General features: G+C 39.6%; 1 protein-coding gene across 1 annotated transcript in view; it reads left to right on the top strand.

The window, feature by feature from the left end:
- The window catches only part of PARP4 (poly(ADP-ribose) polymerase family member 4), a 120,651-nt gene extending 104,133 nt beyond the window's left edge, over positions 1–16,518 (top strand). Inside the window, 2 exon segments of the mRNA XM_014452900.2 lie at positions 13,191–13,323; positions 16,142–16,518. Of these exon segments, the coding sequence (XP_014308386.1) occupies positions 13,191–13,323; positions 16,142–16,319 (311 nt within the window). The 3' untranslated portion in view covers positions 16,320–16,518.
- Positions 16,519–22,044: the final 5,526 nt, after the last annotated feature.

Here is a 22,044-nt window from a genome sequence, read left to right as displayed (position 1 = left end):
AGAGTTGTAATCTGCTATGGTCAGAAGCTGCCCACTGGGTGTACTGGCTCTGGGGCCTCCAGGGAGGTGCAAAGTCAGCCACTGATGAGGTTCACTCTGCAGGGGCTATTTGTATTGGGATTAGAGGTGCCCAGGCAAGGCCCAGCTGTGAAGCAAGGCAGGCTTGTGTTAGTGCAGTGTCTTGGACCTATATTGATAGGTTTGGCACATGCTGACCCAGCTGTAGCTTGTTTGAGAGATTTTAGGGAAGTCTGAAGCTTGAGCTAAGACAGGCCATTCATATGCAAAAGTCACTGCAAACAGGTTAGGTGGGGCTTCAGATTGGATCAGGAGGGGTCTCAGGGAATCACCAGGGCAGAGCAAACAGATACGGCTGTCAGTCAGCCCTGCAACCAGGGAGGTCCCAGCACAGGAACAATGACCTTTAATGAGCACCTCCATCTGGGAGAAAGCTGCCCCCCAGTTACTGCTCCAATGCCATGCAATGCAGTTCCTTCTCATACGTGTCTGGGTCCCCAGAGCCTCGCCCTGGTGCTGGAGCTCAGAGGAAGTGGGACTTTGTAAATTCAGTCCGTGTGCTGGCCCTTTAAAAGGAACATTTGGGTCTCCATCAGCCTACGTGCCACTGAGCTCCAATCCCTATTGGTTTTTACAACCTGTAGTTATAGGGACTTCTCTTCCCAGCTCTCAGAGCCTGGGCTGGGGGTCTGGTGTAGGGCTGGGACCCCTTGCTCTTCACAGGCAGCCTCCACAAAGATGATTTCCCTCCTGATTTAAAAAGCAACACATGTAGGTGCTAGTCCAACACCGCCTGGCCCTCCGCCCCTTCTACCAGTCTCAATGTGCCTTCTTCTTTACTTCTCTAGTTGTAGGACTTCCATTCATTGAGATTTCAGGTGGTTCTAAATGATGGTTGTTCTGTATTTTAGTTGCAATTTTGTTTTTGTGTTTTATTTCTTTCTTCATGTATTTTAAATTTTATTGTTGAAAGTATTACACATGTTTCCTTTTTTTCCCTATTGACACTATCCCCACCCTCACCCCCAGGCCTTCACCACCCTATTGTCTGTGTTTATGGGTAATGCGTATATATATATATATAAGGTCTTTGGTTGATTACCCCCCACTCACCCACCCTCCCCCACAATCCCTTCGAGATTCTGCATTCTGTTCCATGCTTCCATGTCTCTGAATACACTCCCTTCATCAGTTTATTTTGTTAATTAGGTTCCACATATGAGTGAGATCATGCAATACTTGATTTCTCTCACTGACTTATTTCACTTATCATGATACTCTCCAGGTCCTTCCATGCTGTCTCAAAGGGTAAGAGATACTGCTGTATAATGTTCCATGGAATAAATATACCACAACCTTTTTATCCACTCATCTACTGATGGCCACTTGGGCTGTTTCCAGATCTTAGCTATTGTAAATTGTGCTGCTATAAACATAGGGGTGCATATATTCTTTCTGATGTTGTTTGGTGTTTTGGGAATCTTAGGATATATTCCTTGAGGAAACTCCATACTGTTTTCCATAATGGCTGCACCAGTCTGCATTCCCACCAGCCGTGAAAGGGGTTCCCTTTGCTCACATCCTTGTTAGCACTTGTCATTTGTTGATTTGTTGATGATGGCCATTCTGACAGGTGCCCATTTTTTTAATTGAATTTTTTGTCTTCCTCTTATTAAGTTCTATGAGTTCCTTATATATTTTGGATATTAACCCTTTATCAGATGTATCATTGCCAAATATGTTTTCCCATACAGTGGGCTCCCTTTTTTGCAATAGAAAAGAGACCCCAAAAATTGACCCAAGCCATTATGCTCAATTAATATTTGAAAAAGGAGGCAAGAACATACAATGGAGTCAGGACAGTCTCTTCAATAAAAGGTGTTGGGAAAATTAGACAGATACATGCAAAAAAATGAAACTAGACCAGCAACTTACACCATACACAAAAATAAACTCAAAATGGATAAAAGACTTAAACATAAGATAGGAAACGATAAAAATCTCAGAATAATCTACAGGCAGCAAAATAGCAGACATGTCATAGCAATCTTTACTGATACAGCTCTTAGGGCAATGGAAACCAAAGAGAAAATAAGCAAATGAGACTACATCAAAATAAAAAGCTTCTGCACAGCAAAAGAAACCATCCACAAAACAACAAGAAAGTCCACTGCATGGGAGAACATATTTGCCAATGTTATCTCCAATAAGGGTTTAATCTCCAACATTTACAGGGAACTCATACTACTTAACAAAAGGAAGATAAACAACCCCCAATCAAAAAATGGGCAAAGGACCTAAATAGACACTTTTTAAAAGAGGACATAAAGAAGGCCAAGAGATATATGAAAACATGTTCAAAGTCACTAATCATCTGAGAGATGCAAATCAAAATGACGAAGACGAAGAGGTACCATCTCACACCTGTAGAATGGCTATCATCAACAAATCAACAAGTGCTGGGAGGACGCGGAGAAAAAGGACCCCTCATGCACTGCTGGTGGGAATGCAGACTGGTGCAACCACTGTGAAAAACAGTATGGAATTGTATTTCCTCAAAAAATTAAAAATGGAACTCCCATTTGACCCAGTAATCCCACTTCTAGGAATATATCCCAAGAAATCAGAAACACTAATCAGAAAGGATATATGCACCCCTATGTTCATAGCAGCACAATTTACAATAGCTAAGATTTGGAAACATCCTAAATGCCCATCAGCAAATGAGTGGATTAGAAAACTGTGGTACATCTACACAATGGAATACTGTGCTACTGTAAAAAGAAGGAATTCTTACCATTTGCAACAGATTCTGGAGAGCATTATGCTAAGTGATATAAGCCAGTCGGAGAAAGCTAAATATCATATGATCTCACTCATTTGTAGAATATAATGAACAAAATAAACTGATGAACAAAAGTAGAGCCAGAGAGGAAAAATATTCTAGAATATAATAGAAGTAATCCTGTTATTTGCATATTGTTAGTATTTCCTACAACTTTTGTGATATCATACTATGTTAGTACAGTTTTGTTAATATTATTATACTTTTTTTTTTTTTGGCTTTTCTTTTTTTTTTTTGTTTTATTGATTTTCTACAGAGAGGAAAGGAGAGGGATAGAAAGTCAGAAACATCGACGAGAGAGAAACACCGATCAGCTGCCTCCTGCACGCCCTCCACCGGGGATGTGCCCGGCAACCAAGGTACATGCCCTTGACCGGAATCGAACCCGGGACCCCTGAGTCCGCAGGCCGTCCAATATTATTATACTTAAAATCCTTTTATTCTTGAGAATATTTATTGCATGTTTATTGCATGTAACATTATTACATTTAAGATGGTTTTTCTAAAAATATTAGTTTACTGCATGTAACATTAGTATATTTAAAATTGTTTTTCTTGAAATTTAAAAAAATAGAACAAAAAAACACAAAAACCTAAGTGAAATTTTAAAAAAATAATTAAAACTAAATAATAAATTTTTTTAAAAAAAGAAAGAAACATCAACGGTGAGAGACTCATTGATCGGCTGTCTCCTGCACACCCAATACTGGGGATCAAGCCCACAACCTGGGCATATGCCCTTGATTGGAATCGAACCCGGGACCCTTCATTCCGCAGGCCAACGTTCTATCCACTGAGCCAAACTGGCTAGGGCAAAACATAAAACTTTGGGGAAGTATCTTTATGAATTTAGCATAGGAAACATTTTTTAAAAGGTTTTATTTTGAAATAATTTTAATCTTGACAAAAAGTTGCAAATATAGTACAAAGAATTCCCATATATCCTTCACCCAAATTTCTCAGATGTTAACATTTGGAAACACTTAATTTATCAATTAGAGAGGAATTTTATAATGCAAAAACAAAGCACAAGCCATAAAGGAAAAGATTAATAAAGTAGACTGCATTAACATCAGCAATGCCTTTTCATTAAAAACAAATAAATAATGTTTAAAATGTGAAAAAGACATGCCACAAACTGGGATAAAATATTTGCGACACAGATAAGCAATGTACAAACCTATGATAGAACTGAGTGATAAGCACAAACATCAGCACAGTGTTTGTTTCTAAGAGGGAGCAGAAACACAGCTCACAGACGCGTCCAAGGTACTCATTATGTTCTGTTTCTTAAAAAGGGTAGATGGATACCACTTCACACCCATTAGAATGGCTACTATAAAAAACAAACAGAAAATAACAAGTGTTGTTGAGGATGTGGAGAAATCGAAACCCTTGTTCCCTGTGTGGGAATGTAAAATGGTGCAGTCACTATAGAAAACAATATGGCGGTTCACCAAAAAATTAAAAATGGAATTACCATATAATTTGGCAGTTCCATTTCTAGGACTATACCCAAAACAACTGAAGCCAGGGACTCAAAGAGATATTTGTACACATATGTTCATAGCAGCATTATTCACAATATTTAAAAAGTAGAAGTGACCCATGTATCCATTGGTTGATGAAAGGATAAAGAAAATGTGGTATATACATATAGTGGAGTATCATTCAGCCTTAAAAAGGGAAGGAAACATTATGCTAAGTGAATAGGCCAGTAACAAAAGGACAAATACTGTATGATTCCATTTATATGAAGTACCAAGAAGGGTTAAATTCATAGGACAGAAAGTAAAATGGTGGTTGCCATGGGATGTGGAGAGTAGAGGATGAGAGGTTAGTGTTCAATGGGCACAGATTTCATAATTCACTGTTATATTATTTATACCCTACAAATATATCATTTTCAGTTGTATCTACTCAATATTTTAATTTTTTTAATTTAAGTGTATACTTGGGGAGATTTGAGAAAGAAACATCAAGCTTTGGTGATTGTTTGGATGTGGAAGTTGAAGAGGAAGGAGTGTTGAGCGTGGGAAGGGCAAAACATCCACTGGAAACTGAGCCTGGAAAAACACTAATAGAGTTAGGTTTGGGACATTTAATTTTTGAGATGCCTAGATATTGGAAAGAAATACATAGTTGTGATATAAGGCTAGAGCTCAGGAAGAGGTCAGAATGGTATTTGAAGCCATGGATCATGGGCTTGTATGAGACCACCTAAAGAGGATAGTGCATGCTCTCCCTCCTGGGAGCATGTCCAAGCCTTTCCCTCCCCACTCTCCTGACCCCAACCCCTCCACAGATGTACATCTCCTAAATGCTAAGGTTCCACACCAGACTTGCAAACAAGCCTATTTTTTCTGTCTCTATTTTTAATTTGGTCTCCATTGATTGTCTTTTTTGGGATAATGGATTGCTTTCATTGTGTTGTTTTTAAAAATGTATTCATCCCGGGCTAACCCCTGAACCTGTCTCCAAGGCCCCCTTTTCTCTGACTTCCCAGTGAGCTAAAACAGTTCCTCCTCAGCTCATTTTTTTCCTATAACAGCACAGCCAGGGCAGCCCACCTGGGTCTCTCCTATTGCTTCTTCCTTGTTTCACAGTTTTAATAAACATACCCTCAAAGTAAAAAAGAAAAGAAAGAGGGTAGCCTAGGACAGAGAAGAGGACATTAGGCCATCCTTGGGCATACCACTATTTAGTGGTCAGACAGAACAGCAATCACAACAGACTGAGAAGGAATGGCAAAGAAATAAGAAGAAAGCTAGAGAGTATAGTGTCACAGATGCCAAGAGGTGACATTTCTTTATGGATATACTTTCATGTGGGTTTTCCCTGTGCTGCTCTGTATAGCTCTAGATTATCCGTGTTATTTTCCTGTATGTGTAGGCTTTTCTGAATTTTTTCCTCTATATGTAGTCTCAAGATGTCTGATTTTTTTCTCTGATTTGTCTTTTATACCTCTCCATCCAACTTTCTTTCTCTTTTATCCTCTTCCTTGCTTCTCTTTTATCTTTCCTTCCCCTTCTGAATTTATTTTTAAATGACTCTGATATACTATTTAGATATTTTATAATTGTATTATTCATGATATTCTTGAATATCATATGTATGATATTCCTGAATTATATGCTGCTTATTATTAATATCATTTAAATATTAATCTAAGCCTGGCTGGTGTGGCTCAATTGACTGTTGTGTCATCCCGTACACTGAAAGGTTATAGGTTCAATCTCCGGTCAGGTGTGTACAGATCGATGTTTCTCTCTCTCTCTCTCTCTCTCTCTCTCTCTCTCTCTTCCTTCCTCTCTCTAAAATCAATTTTAAAAATTAGTCTAAGCCCTAGCTCAGTGGATAGAGCATCAGCCTGAGGACCAAAGAGTTCCGAGTTCAATTCCGGTCAAGGGTACGAACCTTGGTTGCAGGCTCTTCCCTTGCCCGGGCCCTGGTCAGAGCCCGTGCAGGAGGCAACCAATCGATGTGTTTCTCTCACATCGATATTTCTGTCTTTCCCTCTCTCTTCCACTCTCTCTAAAAATCAATAGAAAAATATCCTCAGGTGAAGATTTAAAATAAATAAATAAAAATTAGTCTAGAATTTTATATGAAATAAAAAAAAACACTTAAAAAAAAAGACCCTATAAGTTAAACTGTCTCTATTTTTTTCTTTGGTCTCCATTGATTGTCTTTTTTGGGGATAATGGATTGCTTTCATTGTGTTGTTTTTAAAAATGTATTCAGTTCCCATTTCCTGTATTAAGAAAATGATATCATTTTGTAAGTAGTTTTGGCTCTCTCAATGATTTAAATTAATGGTGTATGTGCAGTTATGTACATATTATGCATTTGTCTTTACCCCCAATATTACATATTCTTAATTACTAGAGGCCCGGTGCACAAAAATTTGTGCACTCGGGGGGGGGGGGCGGTTGTCCCTCAGCCCCACTTGTGCCCTCTCACAGCCTGGGACCCCTCAGGAGATAACGACCTGCTGGCTTAGGCCCGCTCCTGGGTGGCAGAGGGCAGGCCCAATCCCTAGGTGCAGCCCCTGGTCGGGCTCAGAGCAGGGCCAACTGGGGAGTTGAGGTGCCGCCCCCTGTCATGCACAGAGCAGGGCGGATCAGGAGGTTGCAATGCCACCCCCAGTCACGCTCAGGGTAGGGCCAATTGGGGGGTTGGGGCACCGCCCCCTGTCACACTCAAGGCAGGGTCGATGGGGAGGTTGCGGTGCCACCCCCTGTCACACACAGAGCAGGGCCGATCAAGGGGTTGGGGAGCTCCCCCCATCAGGCACAGAGCAGGGCCGATCAGGGGGTTGGGGCGCCTTCCCCTGTCACGAACAGAGCAGGGCGGATAGAAAGGTTGTGGCCCCGCCCCCTGTCACACACAGAGCCGCAGGACGATCAGGGGGTTTGGGCGTTGCCCCTTGTCACGCTGCTCCAGGGGCCAGGAGGCCTTGCGGCTCCGCTGATCCCAGTGCTGGGAGGCCTCGTGGCTCCGCTGATCCTGGTACTGGGAGGCATATTACCCTGTTACTATATAGGATAGAGACCTGGTGCACTGGTGGGGGCCGGCTGGTTTGCCCTGAAGGGTGTCCCGGATCAGGGTGGGGGTCCTGCTTGGGTACCTGGCCAGCCTGGATGAGGGGATGATGGCTGTTTGCAGCTGGTCACACCCCCTTCAGGGTGGGGGTCCCCACTGGGGTGCCTGGCCAGCCTGGGTGAGGGGCTGAGGGCCGTTTTCAGGCTGGCGGGTGACTGAAGCTCCCAGCCTCTCCTTTTTTTCTTTTTTCTTTTATTCTGGGATTTATTTACCTTCTATGGCTGTCACTGGAGCTGAGAGCCGGCTTTAGCTTTGAGGCTCAGCTCCAGATCTGAGACCTCGGCTGCTGAAAGCAGGTATCTGGGTTTGTTTGGGTTCTATAATTGTAACACTGTTGCCATCCTGGCTCCAGCTCTGACGGCTGAAAGCAGGTTTCTGAGGTTTGTTTAGGTTCTATAATTGCAACATAGTTTCTTAGAGTGCAAGCTCAGAGGCCGGCAGCGGCAGGCGGGAACCTTGGCTTCCTCCTTCACTGGAGCAAGCAAGCCTCCTATTCACTTCAGCTGCCTGGCTGCCGGCCGCCATCTTGGTTGGCAGTTAATTTGCATATCTTGCTGATTAGCCAATGGGAAGGGTAGCGAAGTTACGGTTAATTACCATGTTTCTCTATTATTAGATAGGATAAGACAGGGTTTTGTTAAAACCAATCACCCAGAAAAGGAGACATATTTTGTTATTAGTGGGGTGCCCTCTGTGCCCCCACCTGTTGCTGTGGAAGTGGGATTCTTGGGGTGCTGTGGGAACAAGAATTTCCTGAAACCCCCACAGGAGGATGAGGTATCATGGAAAGCTTTATTGATGATGTAACATTAATGGAGTTCCCCTCCAAGGTCCCATCTCCCTCATCTTGCCATGGAAAAAGTCCCATTTTTTCTTTAGTAGAGCTAAAATCAAAGACACTGTCTAGAGCAGTGGTTCTCAACCTTCCTAATGCCACGACCCTTTAATACAGTTCCTCATGTTGTGGTGACCCCCAACCATAAAATTATTTTCGTTGCTACTTCATAACTGTAATTTTGCTACTGTTATGAATTGTAATGTAAATATCTGATATGCAGGATGTATTTTCATTGTTACATATTGAACATAATTAAAGCATAGTGATTAATCACAAAAACAATATGTAATTATATATGTGTTTTCCGATGGTCTTAGGCGACCCCTGTGAAAGGGTCATTCAACCTCCAAAGGGGTCGCGACCCACAGGTTGAGAACTGCTGGTCTAGAGTCTTCGTTCCATATTAAAGCACACAGTCCAGTCCAGGATCTGGCTGGCTTAGTTTGTGTTCCGAGCTGCAGTCCATTGTGTGTAGGGTCCACATGGCCAGTGGCTAGCATGGGTCAAGGATCAAGCTAGTGCAAAGAAGCAAGAGAAATAAGGAGAATGAGGACTTTTTGTCTTGGAGTTATAACTAGGAGCTTAACCAATTAAGCCTTCAGGATTTTGTGCTTCAGTCCATTATCTTTGTTCCCCAGATTAGACTGACAGGCTAGCTCCTAGGTCACACCCACTTCACTGTGCATGCGTCCAATTTTCCTTTGTTTCCTTCCCCCAGCGATTTGCAGGGAATGGACCAGTGGTTCCCCGGGGAGTGCGGAGTTGCAGCTTCCTGGTGAAGCTGCCCAGATGACCATGCTTGTAATGTCTGGCCTCCCCTTTGCTCTTTTTCTATTATTAATATTAATAACTAGCTAATTATGACAATAACAATGAGTCTTTACAGATATTTTGTATTGTAAAGTGTTCTCTCAGTTATTTAATTTTGAATAACAAGGTGTCAATTGATGAGAGCACTCAGCCTGAAATGGCCTTAATTAGTGTTGATTTTGGATTCTTAGGGAGATTATCTGAAAGAAGTCCTAAAAAGGAAAGTACTTCTTGGAAAATGAATTGAAAGTTGCAGGCACTGAATACTGTTTAAGGAGCCTATTGAAGATAACTTTGAAAAGCAATGTCCAATCCCAAGTCAGAATAGTGTTTACCTTTGAGGAGCTGGGGCATGGGTTCAAGGACAAAGATAATACCTTGTTTCTTAAAAGAAAAGAGAGAAATTTGAAGCAAATGTGGGAAACTATTAAAAGTTGACCTGCTGTCCTGGCTGGTGTGGATCATTGGTAGGAGCACTGTCCCATATACCGAGAGGTCATGGGTTTGATTCCCAGTCGGGGCACATCCCTAAGTTGCAGGGTCCATCCCTGGGTCAGGCCGCATATGGGAGGCAACCAATTGATGTTTCTCTCTCACATTGATCTTTTTTTCTCCCTCTCCATTTCTCTCTAAAAATAAATAAAAACATATCCTTGGGTGAGGATTTTCTTTTTAAAGTTGATCTGTTATGCAGTGATAGGGAAATTTATAATAGTATTGTTCTCTTTACTTTTCTTTATAATTAAAATATTTTGTAATAAAAAAACATTCAGGCCGTAGCCAGTTTGGCTCAGTGGATAGAGCATTGGCCTGCGGACTGAAGGGTCCCAGGTTCGATTCTGGTCAAGGGCACATGCAGGCTGGATTCCCAGTGGGGGGCATGAGGAGGCAGCCCATCAATGATTCTTTCTCATCATTGATGTTTCTATCTATCTCTCCCTCTCCTTTCCTCTCTGAAATCAATAAAAATATATTTTAAAAAAACATTCAGTGGCTGTGTTATAATGATGCAAACAATGCTACTACATATCAAATATCTTAGATGGAAATAAAGATAATTTACCAGGGAAATTATCAGATGACTTACTATATTCTATTGATGAAGATTGTGGAGGAAGAAATATAACTTGCCCTCTACCATTCTCAGTTCTTAGCTAAGACCCCCATAATAAAAGATTAACAAAAGAAAAAAAAAAGAAAAATAATTTAATTATGTACATACATATGCACCTATAGGAATGAAAACCCAGCAAAGATATCAGATAAAAGGCAGCCAAGCAACTGAACTAAGGAAAGGAATAGTGGTCTGGGTCTTCAAAGTGGAAGAGGCAATTCATCTGTAGGTGAGAAGAGGCAATGTCTGATAAACAGATGTTTGCCCAGACATGCAGATAAGTCTCTCAGATGAAATAGTTAGCTCTGGTAGTAACTCTCTTCCTGGTACAGGCCCCTTTCCAATTTCTTGTAGGCAGTTAGGGGGACATATAAAGCTTTTCCTGAGTCTGTTGGGTCTTGCTTACCTTCAGCTCAAAATTATCCACATGCCCAAGTGGCGCATTCTGGGGTGGCTTTGTTCTGAACCCCCTCAAGGTAGCTGTGAAAATTTTGGTTTTATAAAATATAAGATTGGAAAAATAACATCATTTAAAATCTAACCCATTATATAAAGTCATTTCAAATACATTACTTGCATTTAAAAAAATATAAAAGGTTTGATTTCTGGGTCCAGTATATGTTAACTTCCATTTTCAATTTTGGTATTTCATAATATATCTTGATTTGGATAACGCTGGTTATCTGTAGGTACTATTAAAATAATCAAAGAGAACAATTAAGTTGATATAATAATTTTTTATTTCAGTGCCCTGGCTGGGTAGCTCAGTTGGTTAGAGCATCATCCAATACATTATTTTTTCAGGTTTGATCCCTGGTCAGGGCATATATAAGAATCAACCAATGAATGCATAACTAAGTGGAACAACAAATCAATGTTCCTCTGTCATGTGCGAGCCGCGTCCTGCGTGGTTCAGGGTTCAGGATCTGGAGAAGGGCTGCGTGCAAATGACAGAGACGAGACAAGAAATAATAATTTGGAAATATTGGGGGTCAGGTGGGAAGCCCAACACAAGGGGAAGGATTTCCACTGGTGCCAAGGCCTTGCCAACCTTTTATTCAATTTTGGATACACATATAGCCCTTAGGCAGAAAATTCCGGTAACAGACAGACTATCTTAAAGGTCAGTAAATATTAGTAAAGATTTACTCTGAGAATATTTGGTCAGGAAATTGCTTGAGCCACCATTGTCTCAGCTAAACAATTGGTGCATAGCTCTGGCCCTTGCCAGGGCTCAAGGTTCACCAGGGTTCCGGGCTCCTTGTTTACACTTCTCTGATAGTAAAGACAATGGGTGGCTTCCTACATGTCTCTCCCTCCTTCCCTTTCTCTCTCTCTCTTCCTTTCCCTCTTCCTCTAAAATCGATCAATAAATAAAAAATTAAAAATGTTTAATTCATACTTCATGAAGAGAGCAGTCTCCCCTCTCAACTCGAGAGACCTACAAAGTAAGGGGAAAGGTTCATGTCAAAAATTCTGTGGGCTTTTGGGTCTTTAGGGTGAGTTGAAAGTGTTTGTAGGGTTTAGGGGATGGAGATCCATTGAATTGTGCTAACCAGCATTATAGGGAGGACTTGACAACATATCTTCACATAATCAGCATGACCCATAGCCTATGATATCACGGAGCTCCTTTCATTTATTTATTCTAGTTGACAAATGTGCACAAGTAATGCAAATAAAATTATTGTTATTCCCAAGGGTTAGGAAACTTGGGGAATGTTCACATTACTTGATGGTGTAAATATCAGTGTTATGTTTAATGGTTTGTTTACTTTTAATGCTTATTTACTACTGAAATAATCTAAACTCAATAAATAACTTTTAAATGTTATGTTGGACAGTATTAAGTACCTGCTCTGTATTTGGTCTGAGAGTATTTTGTTTATACTGATGTGTTGTTGTTTTTACCTCCAGTAATATATGTATTATGTCCATGAGGGACCCTGGGAAGGTGTGGGCTTGGCCTTGCTTGGGATTGATTTTATTTTACATGTTTTCTGTGATCTTATGCACTGTAAGTATTGATGCTACCACACCCCTGCCAAGTGTGAAATAAAACTGGCTCTTCAGCAAAAAAAAAAAAAAAAAAAAGGAAGGGTGCAAGGTTTTATAGAAAGAGGCAAGCAGGACACAAGAAAGAAGTACTTGGTTTGGCTGGAGGTGTATATCTGACCTTATTTAGAAAGATCAAAGTATAGAGTCAGAACTTGAAATAATTTGATACACTGGTCTGCCATATTGATTGTTTATTTGTTGTGTATTTAGGTTTTCTCTTGAGCTTTTTGTAGCTGAAGTCTAGAAACTGAATTTTTCTCCGCTCAGTTCATGCTTCTCTGGTATTAAAGACTAGAGGCCCGGTGCACGAATTTGTGCACTGGTGGGATCCCTCGGCCTGGCCTGTGGGGATCAGGCCAAAACCGGCTCTCCAACATCCCCCAAGGGGTCCTGAATTGTGAGAGGGCAGTTCTCAGATGACACACCCTGGAATCGGGCTCCGTCCTCTCTGGTTCCGGGTGCATCATCCAAGAACCACAGCTGCCAAGTTACTTGCAGCTCAGCAGCTCCTGCATTGAGTGTCTACCCCCTGGTAGTCAGTGCACATCATCGCTACTGGTCAGAGCATCTGCCCTCCTGGTGGTCACTGTACATCATAGCTACCGGTCAAACGCTCGGTTGCTTAGGCTTTTAAATGTATAGATGGCAAGAGAGGGGAGGACTGAATCTTATTCAGTTTCCTGACAACCTTCAGGATAATATGACAGGCACATGTTCCAAATCATCCTCATTTTTTATTTAAATAGCAGACAAATTAAGGACCTTGAAAAGTAACAGTGAATTTTATGATTTGCTATTATGGTATGGTTTTATAATATTATAATTCTTTCATAGAACTTTTATAAATGGGCATAGTTTGAGGTGTAGTTTCCAGTAAACATAACAGAGTTTTCCACTTTTAGGTATAAAAGGAAGAGAACGACTTCTGGACCTGATTGCCACATTTCTGGTATTGCAGTTTCTTCGTACCAGGTTGGAACAAGCTGGAATAGTCTTCAAATCCCTGATGAAATTGGATGACGCCTCAATTTACAGGTTTTTTTCCACTTAACTATATATTTTTAAATATTATTTAACATTTAACTATACTCGTATTTTCCATTTAACTGTATCACTAAGCAAATGACTTATATTTTCAACCATTTCTTAACTAAACCTAATATGAAGCCACACAGAATTGTAGTAAGTACAAAGAGAATTTGTTCATAGGTTATGTCTCGCCTGCACTCTTCTGTTGGCAGGGCCGACACAGTATATTTGTCTCTTTGGTTGCACAGGAAAACGCAGAGAGTTTAAGTATAGCTTACACTGGAGTCCTTATCGTTGGCACCTGGCTTAGAACTCTTTTCACTATAGTATATGGATTCTATATGTTTTTGGAAAATCCATAATATGATTATTGGAACCAGGCTTAGGTCAAAAATACAAATGCAAACCCATATGCTGTAAGTCTAAGTCTTTAAAAGTTATAAATTAAACTAGGAAATTGTTAAATAAAATATGTTCTAAAGTTTTACCTTGACAAATCTAACTTCAAAACCATCTAGAAGACCAGATTCAAATTTAGAATGATGGGATGACTTGAAGTTTTATGCCAAAATGTTGCAGTGTGAAGAGATCCAGTTTTCGGTCCCTGGCTGCTAGCCCTCGGCTGACCCCTGTTATCACAAGAGGCCTCAGCGCACATATGAATATCCCTTACCCATCAGAACTCCATCATACCCCATGCAAATGGCTACCCTTGTGCACGCGCGTGTGCATATACATACACACACACACACACACGTATGTAATTTGCGTATGTCTTTTTTAAAGGCAAGATAAAGGGAAAACTAATGAAACTAATAAAAATATTATCTAGGAGGAGGAAGGACATAAGGATGAAAGCTAAGTTTCTCCTAATATACGTTGTTTTATTGTTTTGACTTAGAAACTGTAAATATTTTACATAATAAAGATTAAATATCAGAGAATAGAGCTTAAACATGTTAAATTATACATGGGAATGTGCTCAGCAGTGTCTGGGATGTCGGGAAATAAATGGCAAGACAAAAAAGAGGAGAGAATTAGAACCTATAAATTAAATGTCATATGAATCAAAGGCAATGTGTAGACCTTGTTTGGATCCTGATTTGAACAAAATCCATTGTATTAAAAAGACACAATTAGGGAAACTTAAACATTACCTGGATATTTTGTGATATTTAAGAATAATTTATAACTATTTTAAGAGTCATGTTTAAGAAAAAGTTCTTGTCCTTTAGAGGTACATATTTACAGATGAAATTAAAATAAATGAACAGACCTATTTTTACCCTCTTACAAAGAGACACTTCTGTTTTGATCTTCTACAGCTATGACAGCCTCTAGATCAAGTATTAACAACTTTGAACCTACTTTTGAAGTGCATATCACAAAGTATTAAAGCAAGAGTTTTAAAAAGTAAAATATGGCTCTTACTATATTACTGTTACTGTGAGAGCAAAATGGTTTGTTGGAACTGTAATAAATAAAACATAAATAATTTTTATTTCCTATTTATTGCCTATTTAAAACTTTTATTTCTCTTTTTCCTACTTCATGATGTACATAATGTTAATGTAGTAGCATTGCATGGAGGTGTATGAACAAAATTTTCACACTTATCAGGAGGGTCAGTCAGAAGTCTCAAGGCGATCTGGATTAAAGGAAGGCCAGTTGAATTAGTGAGAACATTTAAAGTCAGTTTTGTTGCTTTCTATAGTTAGTAACTATAAGTAGACTAATACTTATTGAGAAACAGATCTTTTAACCACTTCAGGCCTGTTGCTATTTGGTATGTTCATGGCATCAGGATATTCAGCAAATATTTATTGACTACCTACTCTGTGCCAGGGACTGTTAAACATGCATTTTGTTAATCCCCACAACACACCCACAGAATCTCATATCATTATCATAACTGAGGAAACTGAGACTGCCAGTGTGGAATGAAAGGTGCCCAATATCACACAGGCACCACTGTATAATTACAGAATTAGGATTTGAACCCAGGTCTTAACCACCACACTATTCTGATGGCCCGTTCCCAGTTTATAGGGGAAAAAAATCAGGAAGATGAAGAGAATCTTTCAAATTTTTAGTTTCCCCCCCACAGAATTTTCTTTAAAACTTTAATATATATTACCACTTGTTTACTAATAAGTTTGAGAAGATGACAAAAGAGGAAGCAGCTAATATTAATTTAAAAATTCAGAATTTTTCTGGGTTTAAATAGACCTGAATATTTGACAGTCTTAAATATTCAATAGCATTTAATGGTCACAAACTTGAAGCTTTTGATATGCACATATTACTAGTTAGTTTATGTGATAGGATTAAATATATGCCAGTTTCAGTTTCAGTTTCATGTGTGACTCTCAGTCATTTTGCAAAAATAACTAGCCAAGTTGAGAATTCCTGGTTCAGTGAAAGGAGAGAGAATTGGAAGCCTAGTTTGTAAAATAGAATTGTGTTTGTATGTGAAGAATGGATAGGATTTAAATGGAGAAGAATGGAAAAGAATGACAATAAACAGATGTATAAAGGCTAGAAGATGCTTGAGTTATTCTGGAGGCAGTGAGGAAGTCTGTGGTGCACAGTGGAAGCTGGGAAGTGATGGGCATAATATACTTAAAAATATACTTAATAAGTTAAAGCATGTCAGGCTGGTAGAAGAACTTTAATCAAGTATTAAAGAGAACTGTTTTTCTTAAATATCTTAATTTTTGACAGAATTATTTTGTCTGAGCTAATGTGCTAGATTTGATACCACATTACATTTCATATCTAATTATATTCTGAAATTGATGGAAACATTGTTTTTTAAATCTAGGAATATTCCCTGGGCTTTTGAGAAAATAAAGAAAGCAAGTGAATGGGTTAGAAGAACTGAAGGACAGTATCCATCTATCTGCCAACGGCTTGAATTGGGTAAAGACTGGGACTGTGCCACTAAACAACTATTGGGAATCCAACCCATGAATACCACCTTTCCTCTTCAGGTTTCTTAATTATGGTCAAGGCTTAATCAGATGAAGCTGTATTTTAAACTTTTTTTCATGCTTCTATCAATAAAATAATATTAATAGATACCTATAATGAAATTTAATTATGATTTTATCAAATGTAGCAATGTCCCTTAAAAATAAATGGAAGCAGAATTGTTTTAATGAACAAGCTATAGTAAAATAAAAATTACAGTGTTAAGATTTTTTGTGTTCAAATATTTTAAGGTGGTAAAATACACATCTGGATGGTCCTGGAAGCTCATTGCTTTCTCCCCTTCAGGAGTCTGGTACAGACTGGTCCAGCTGGACTAAGCAAGCTGGGATGAAACAAAGTCTTTGGCCAATGTCCACAATTCCATTTCCAGGGTCCTAGGTATCTCCCAGTATGCATTCTCCTTGGTGTGGGTCCTGGTCTGCAGATCCCCTGATACATTTATTTTACTTAGAGAAACTGGGTATCCCAAGCAATGCTTTCATGGCTCTTGCTTTTGTTGTTGCATCTCAAATCTCAACACTAAACCCAAGGTCATCTAGATTTTCATCTATGTTCTAGAAGTTTTATAGTTTTGCACTTTACATTTAGGTCTATGCTAGTTTCAGTTGTGTGTGTGTGTGTGTGTGTGTGTGTGTGTGTGTGTGTGTGTGTGTGAGAGAGAGAGAGAGAGAGAGAGAGAGAAAGGTATAAGGTTCACTACCCCGCCTAGGCCATTTCCTCTCTACCTTTTCCTAAAACCTTGGTTTCTCTGGTATACAGTCTTTTGGCTACTTCCTACCTGTCCTCATTGCTGCCATTCACCAACTGCCCAATACCTCCCCTTGTTCACATGGTTCAGGACTTCCCTTTCTACTGCTAGTCCTGCCTTTATCTTGAGTAACTTCCAACATCCTGCTGTATGACCCATCCTAATTCCCTGGGCTTGAACTGCAGCTTATTGAATCTTGGTAGAATGCCTTATGATCAGGTTGGTAACCAGAAGGATGAGAGGCTTGTAAGGAGCTCCCACCTGCCTCTATGTCTCCATGGGAGACTGTCATGAGATAGTTTCTCATCACCTCCTATTTCTGATGAGGTATGAAGCTCAGGATACAGCTGCAGACTACCCTCCAACCCCACCCTTCTAGCTGCATCTAGAATCGGCTCCTCAACAATGATGTGTACCACAACACATGTCGCAATTATCTAGCTCCTTTGGAAGTGTGGGACAAGGAGAGGTGATGTCTTTGACTAATCTTCCTCTTGCTATTTACTTATTAATTTTTTTTGTTAATCCTCACCTGAGGATATTTTTCCATTGATTCTTAGGGAGAGTGGAAGAAAGAGGGAAAGACAGAGAGAAACATCGATGTGAGAGAAACACATCGATTGGTTGCCTTCTGCACGGCCAGGGCCCGGGCCAGGGAAGAGGTTGCAACCAAGGTTCGTACCTTTGACTGGAATTAAACCTGGGACCTTTTGGTCCACAGGCCGACGCTCTATCCACTGAGTTAAACCAGCTAGGCATTCTTCTTGCCTATATAAATCACCTAAATCTACAGTGATTTGACATATCACATATCTTTGCCTGCTTGTCTGCATGACATAATCACAGGAGATAAACAGTCTTTTCATGGTTTATTAGATTAAGGGATTTAAATGATTGGTAATACCCAATAACACAAAATATGTGAGTAAACAAAGACTTCCTTACATATTTACTGGAAACATTCTAGTAAAACAAAATTTTGCAATATAGATGTTTATCAAAATTTAAGTCATACCCTCCTTGAAATATAAATTTCACTAAAAGGAATTCAACTTTTAGAAATTCATCTTACAGAAATATGGACACACACAGAACAGAGTGCAATAAAACTCACTTTAAAAGTGATATAAATGGGTGCCTATGTATGTATTACATAAAAATCTGTCATGGCATATTACAAACTGGTTACCTTTAAGGAGTAGGAACTTTATTTCTATCTTATATATTTTGGGTTAATTGAAAATTTTTTCAATGAATACATATACTTAAATTTTTTAGCTCTGGCCAGGTAGCTCAGTTGGTTAGAGCATTGTCCTGATATATCAAGGTTGCAGGTTCAATCCCAGGTTAGGGCACATACAAGAATCAGCCAATGAATGCATAAATAAGTGGAACAACAAATAGACGTTTTGCTCTTTTTCTCCCTTTCTCTCTCTTTCTCTAAAAAAAAAAAATTATTTCAAGATTTAAAATATTTTGCCAAGTTTTTATAAATTTAGAACCTTCTTTTGTTTCCTCTTCTGTTGTTGACTTGTTGAAGAAACAAGGTTAGTTGTCCTATAAAATGCTGCACATTCTGGACTTGTCCAATTACTTCCTTTTCTCTTTCTCCATGTTTCTTGTAGACTGGAAATTAGGTCTAAAGGCCTGAGTAGATTAAGGTTCAACATTTTTGCCCACAAAAGCCATTGAGTCTGGTTATTGTTCTACTTTTAATAATGTTTACATTGATCAGTGGGTTTCCACAGTGGTGGTGTGTTTCCTCTGAATCTGTGGAGAGATATTTGGCATCCAGTTCCTCATCCATCTTTCACCTAATAGTTTTGTTGCCTGAATCATTTTCAGGAAATATTGTGATTCTCTCTTCTATACATATTAGCTGGAATTCTTCTGAAATAATGAGCTTTCCCCCTTCAACTAATGTTATTTGGTTATATTTTTTTAACTTATTTTTTTAAATATTTTTTATTGATTTCAGAGAGGAAAGGAGAGGGAGAGGTAGAAACATCAATGATGAGAGAGAATCATTGATCGGCTGCCTCCTGCTCACTCCACCCTGGGGATCAAGCTTGGGTGCACATGTCCTGACCGAGAATTGAACTGTGACCCCCTGGTTCATCGGTCCATGTTCAACCACTGAGCCATATCAGCCAGGCTATTTTTTTTAATATTTTTTAAAATATATCTAATTATTAGAATTGTTGTGTGTCTGTCTTTTATAGACTGAGTCCCTGGAAGGCAGACTATGCTTGTTGTATTCCTAATGCCTAGTAACATCATAGTACATTCAGTAAGCTCAACAAATGACACCAACTCAAATAATGCACCAACTCAAAGCTGGTGATCCTCTCCATAGGGATGTGCCGATCATAGAGTACTCTTTAATTAACCTCAGAGTTAAATTTAAAAAGTTAATCCGCCCTAACCGGTTTGGCTCAGTGGATAGAGCGTCAGCCTGCCGACTGAAGGGTCCCAGGTTCGATTCCGGTCAGGGGCATGTACCTTGGTTGTGGGCACATCCCCAGTAGGAGGTGTGCGGGAGGCGGCTGATCAATGTTTCTCTCTCATCGATGTTTCTAACTCTCTGTCCCTCTCCCTTCCTCTCTGTAAAAAACTCAATAAAATATATTAAAAATAAAAAAAAAATAAATAAATAAAAAGTTAATCCTGTAAATTAAGTCATAAAGACTATTTGTGATTCAAAGTGAGAAAAACATTTACCCTTCAGTGGACTTTTCCAGCAACTTTGGGTGACTACCTTTGTCAGTCATTTATAACCCAGAGAAGATACTTTTAACACATCCTCTGATGTGTTTTCTTAAATTTTATTTTTAATTATAGTTTACATTCAATATTATGTTGCATTAGTTACTTGTGTACAGCTTAGTGTGGTTAGACAATCACATACTTTACAAAGTGATCCCCTGATATTTCAAGTACCTACCTGGCACATACATGGTTATTACAATATGATTGACTATATTCCCTATGCTGTACTTTATATATTTAGGTGCTCCTATGTTGGGTGCATATATGTTTACCAGGGTTATATCCTCTTGTTGGATCAATCCCTTTAGTATTATGTAGTGACCTTTGTTGTCTCTTGTAATGGCCTTCATTTTAAAGTCTATTTTGTCAGATATGAGTATTGCTACTCCAGCTTTTTTTTTTCTTTTCCATTTGCATGGAAAAAAATGTTCTATCCCTTCACTCTCATCCTGTATGTGTGTCTTTTCTTCTTTCTGTGTGGGTCTCTTGTAGACAGCATATAGTTGGGTCATGTTTTTGTATCCATTCAGCAACCCTATGCCTTTTGATTGGAATATTTACACAATCCATTTACATTTAGGGTTATTCTTTTGTTTTGTTTTTTTGTTTTTTATTTTATTAAATCTTTATTGTTCAGATTATTACATTTGTTCCTCTTTTTCCCCCCCCATAACTCCCTTCCTTCCAGTTCCCACCCCATCCTCCGCCCTCACTCCCCACCCACTGTCCTCATCCATAGGTGCACGATTTTTGTCCAGTCACTTCCCGCATCTCCCACACCCTTCCCCCCCCCCCCAGAATAATCAGTCCATTCCCTTTCTATGTCCCTGATTCTATTATAATCAACAGTTCATTCTGTTCATCAGATTATTTATTCACTTGATTCTTAGATTCACTTGTTGATAGATGCATATTTGTTGTTCATAATTTGTATCTTTACCTTTTTCTTCTTCTTCCTCTTCTTAAAGGATACCTTTCAGCATTTCATATAATACTGGTTTGGTGGTGATGAACTCCTTTAGCTTTTTGTTATCTGTGAAGCTCTTTATCTGACCTTCAATTCTGAATGATAGCTTTGCTGGGTAAAGTAATCTTGATTGTAGGTTCTTGCTATTCATCACTTTGAATATTTCTTGCCACTCCCTTCTGGCCTGCAAAGTTTCTGTTGAGAAATCAGCTGACAGTCATATGGGTACTCCGTTGTAGGTAACTAACTGTGTTTCTCTTGCTGCTTTTAAGATTCTCTCTTTGTCTTTCGCTCTTGGCATTTTAATTATGATGTGTCTTGGTGTGGTCCTCTTTGGATTCCTTTTGTTTGGGGTTCTCTGTGCTTCCTGGACTTGTAAGTCCATTTCTTTCACCAGGAAGGGGAAGTTTTCTGTCATTATTTCTTCAAATAGGTTTTCAATATCTTGCTCACTCTCATCTTCTGGCACCCCTATAATTCTGATGTTGGTACGCTTGAAGCTGTCCCAGAGGCTCCTTACACTATCTTCGTATTTTTGGATTCCTTTTTCATTTTGCTTTTCCGGTTGGGTGTTTTTTGCTTCTTCGCATTTCAAATCTTTGACTTGATTCTTGCGATCCTCTGGTCTGCTGTTGGGTGTCTGTATAATATTCTTTATTTCAGTCCGTGTATGCTTAAGTTCTAGTTGGTTCTTTATCACAACATCGAGGGTCTCATTAGATTTCTTGAGGATCTCAATAAGTTTATCGGCGGCTTCTAGACAGTTCTTGAGGGACCTTAAAAGTGTGGTTCTGAACTCAATATCCTCCATTGACAATTTTGTCCTGTTTCTTTGTCTCCGCATTTTTTATGCTTTCTTGGTGCACCCCCTAGTGGTCTTTGTGCGCAGTCTTGTTGTAGTTAAGCCTTGATTGTTGTAGTTAATACTAGGGGGATTTGACCTCCAGGCCAACTGGCTGTGAGAATCAGCTGTGTCTGCAGTGGGAAAACTTCTGTCCTCTGGGGAGGTGCTAATCTAGCCTTTGCCTGAGGCAATCCGGCAAATGGCTCTGCGCAGGGCTTGGGTGGAGCGGGCGGAGTGAGCAGTTATGGCTGCTCTTAGTCCCGTCCCCAGCAACCGCTGCAAACCTCAGAGAGAAAGCTGCCCTCGCATTCCGACCGGTGCCAGACAGTCCCGCTTCTCCCGTTTGAGTCTGGGTCCCTAGAGACTCGCCCAGAACTGGAGCTCAGAGTCTGAGACTCCCTCCCG

This window comes from Myotis lucifugus, unplaced genomic scaffold (genome assembly GCF_000147115.1).
Source record: "Myotis lucifugus unplaced genomic scaffold, Myoluc2.0 scaffold_19, whole genome shotgun sequence".
NCBI lineage: Eukaryota > Metazoa > Chordata > Mammalia > Chiroptera > Vespertilionidae > Myotis > Myotis lucifugus.
This window is presented reverse-complemented; position numbering and strand designations above follow the sequence as displayed.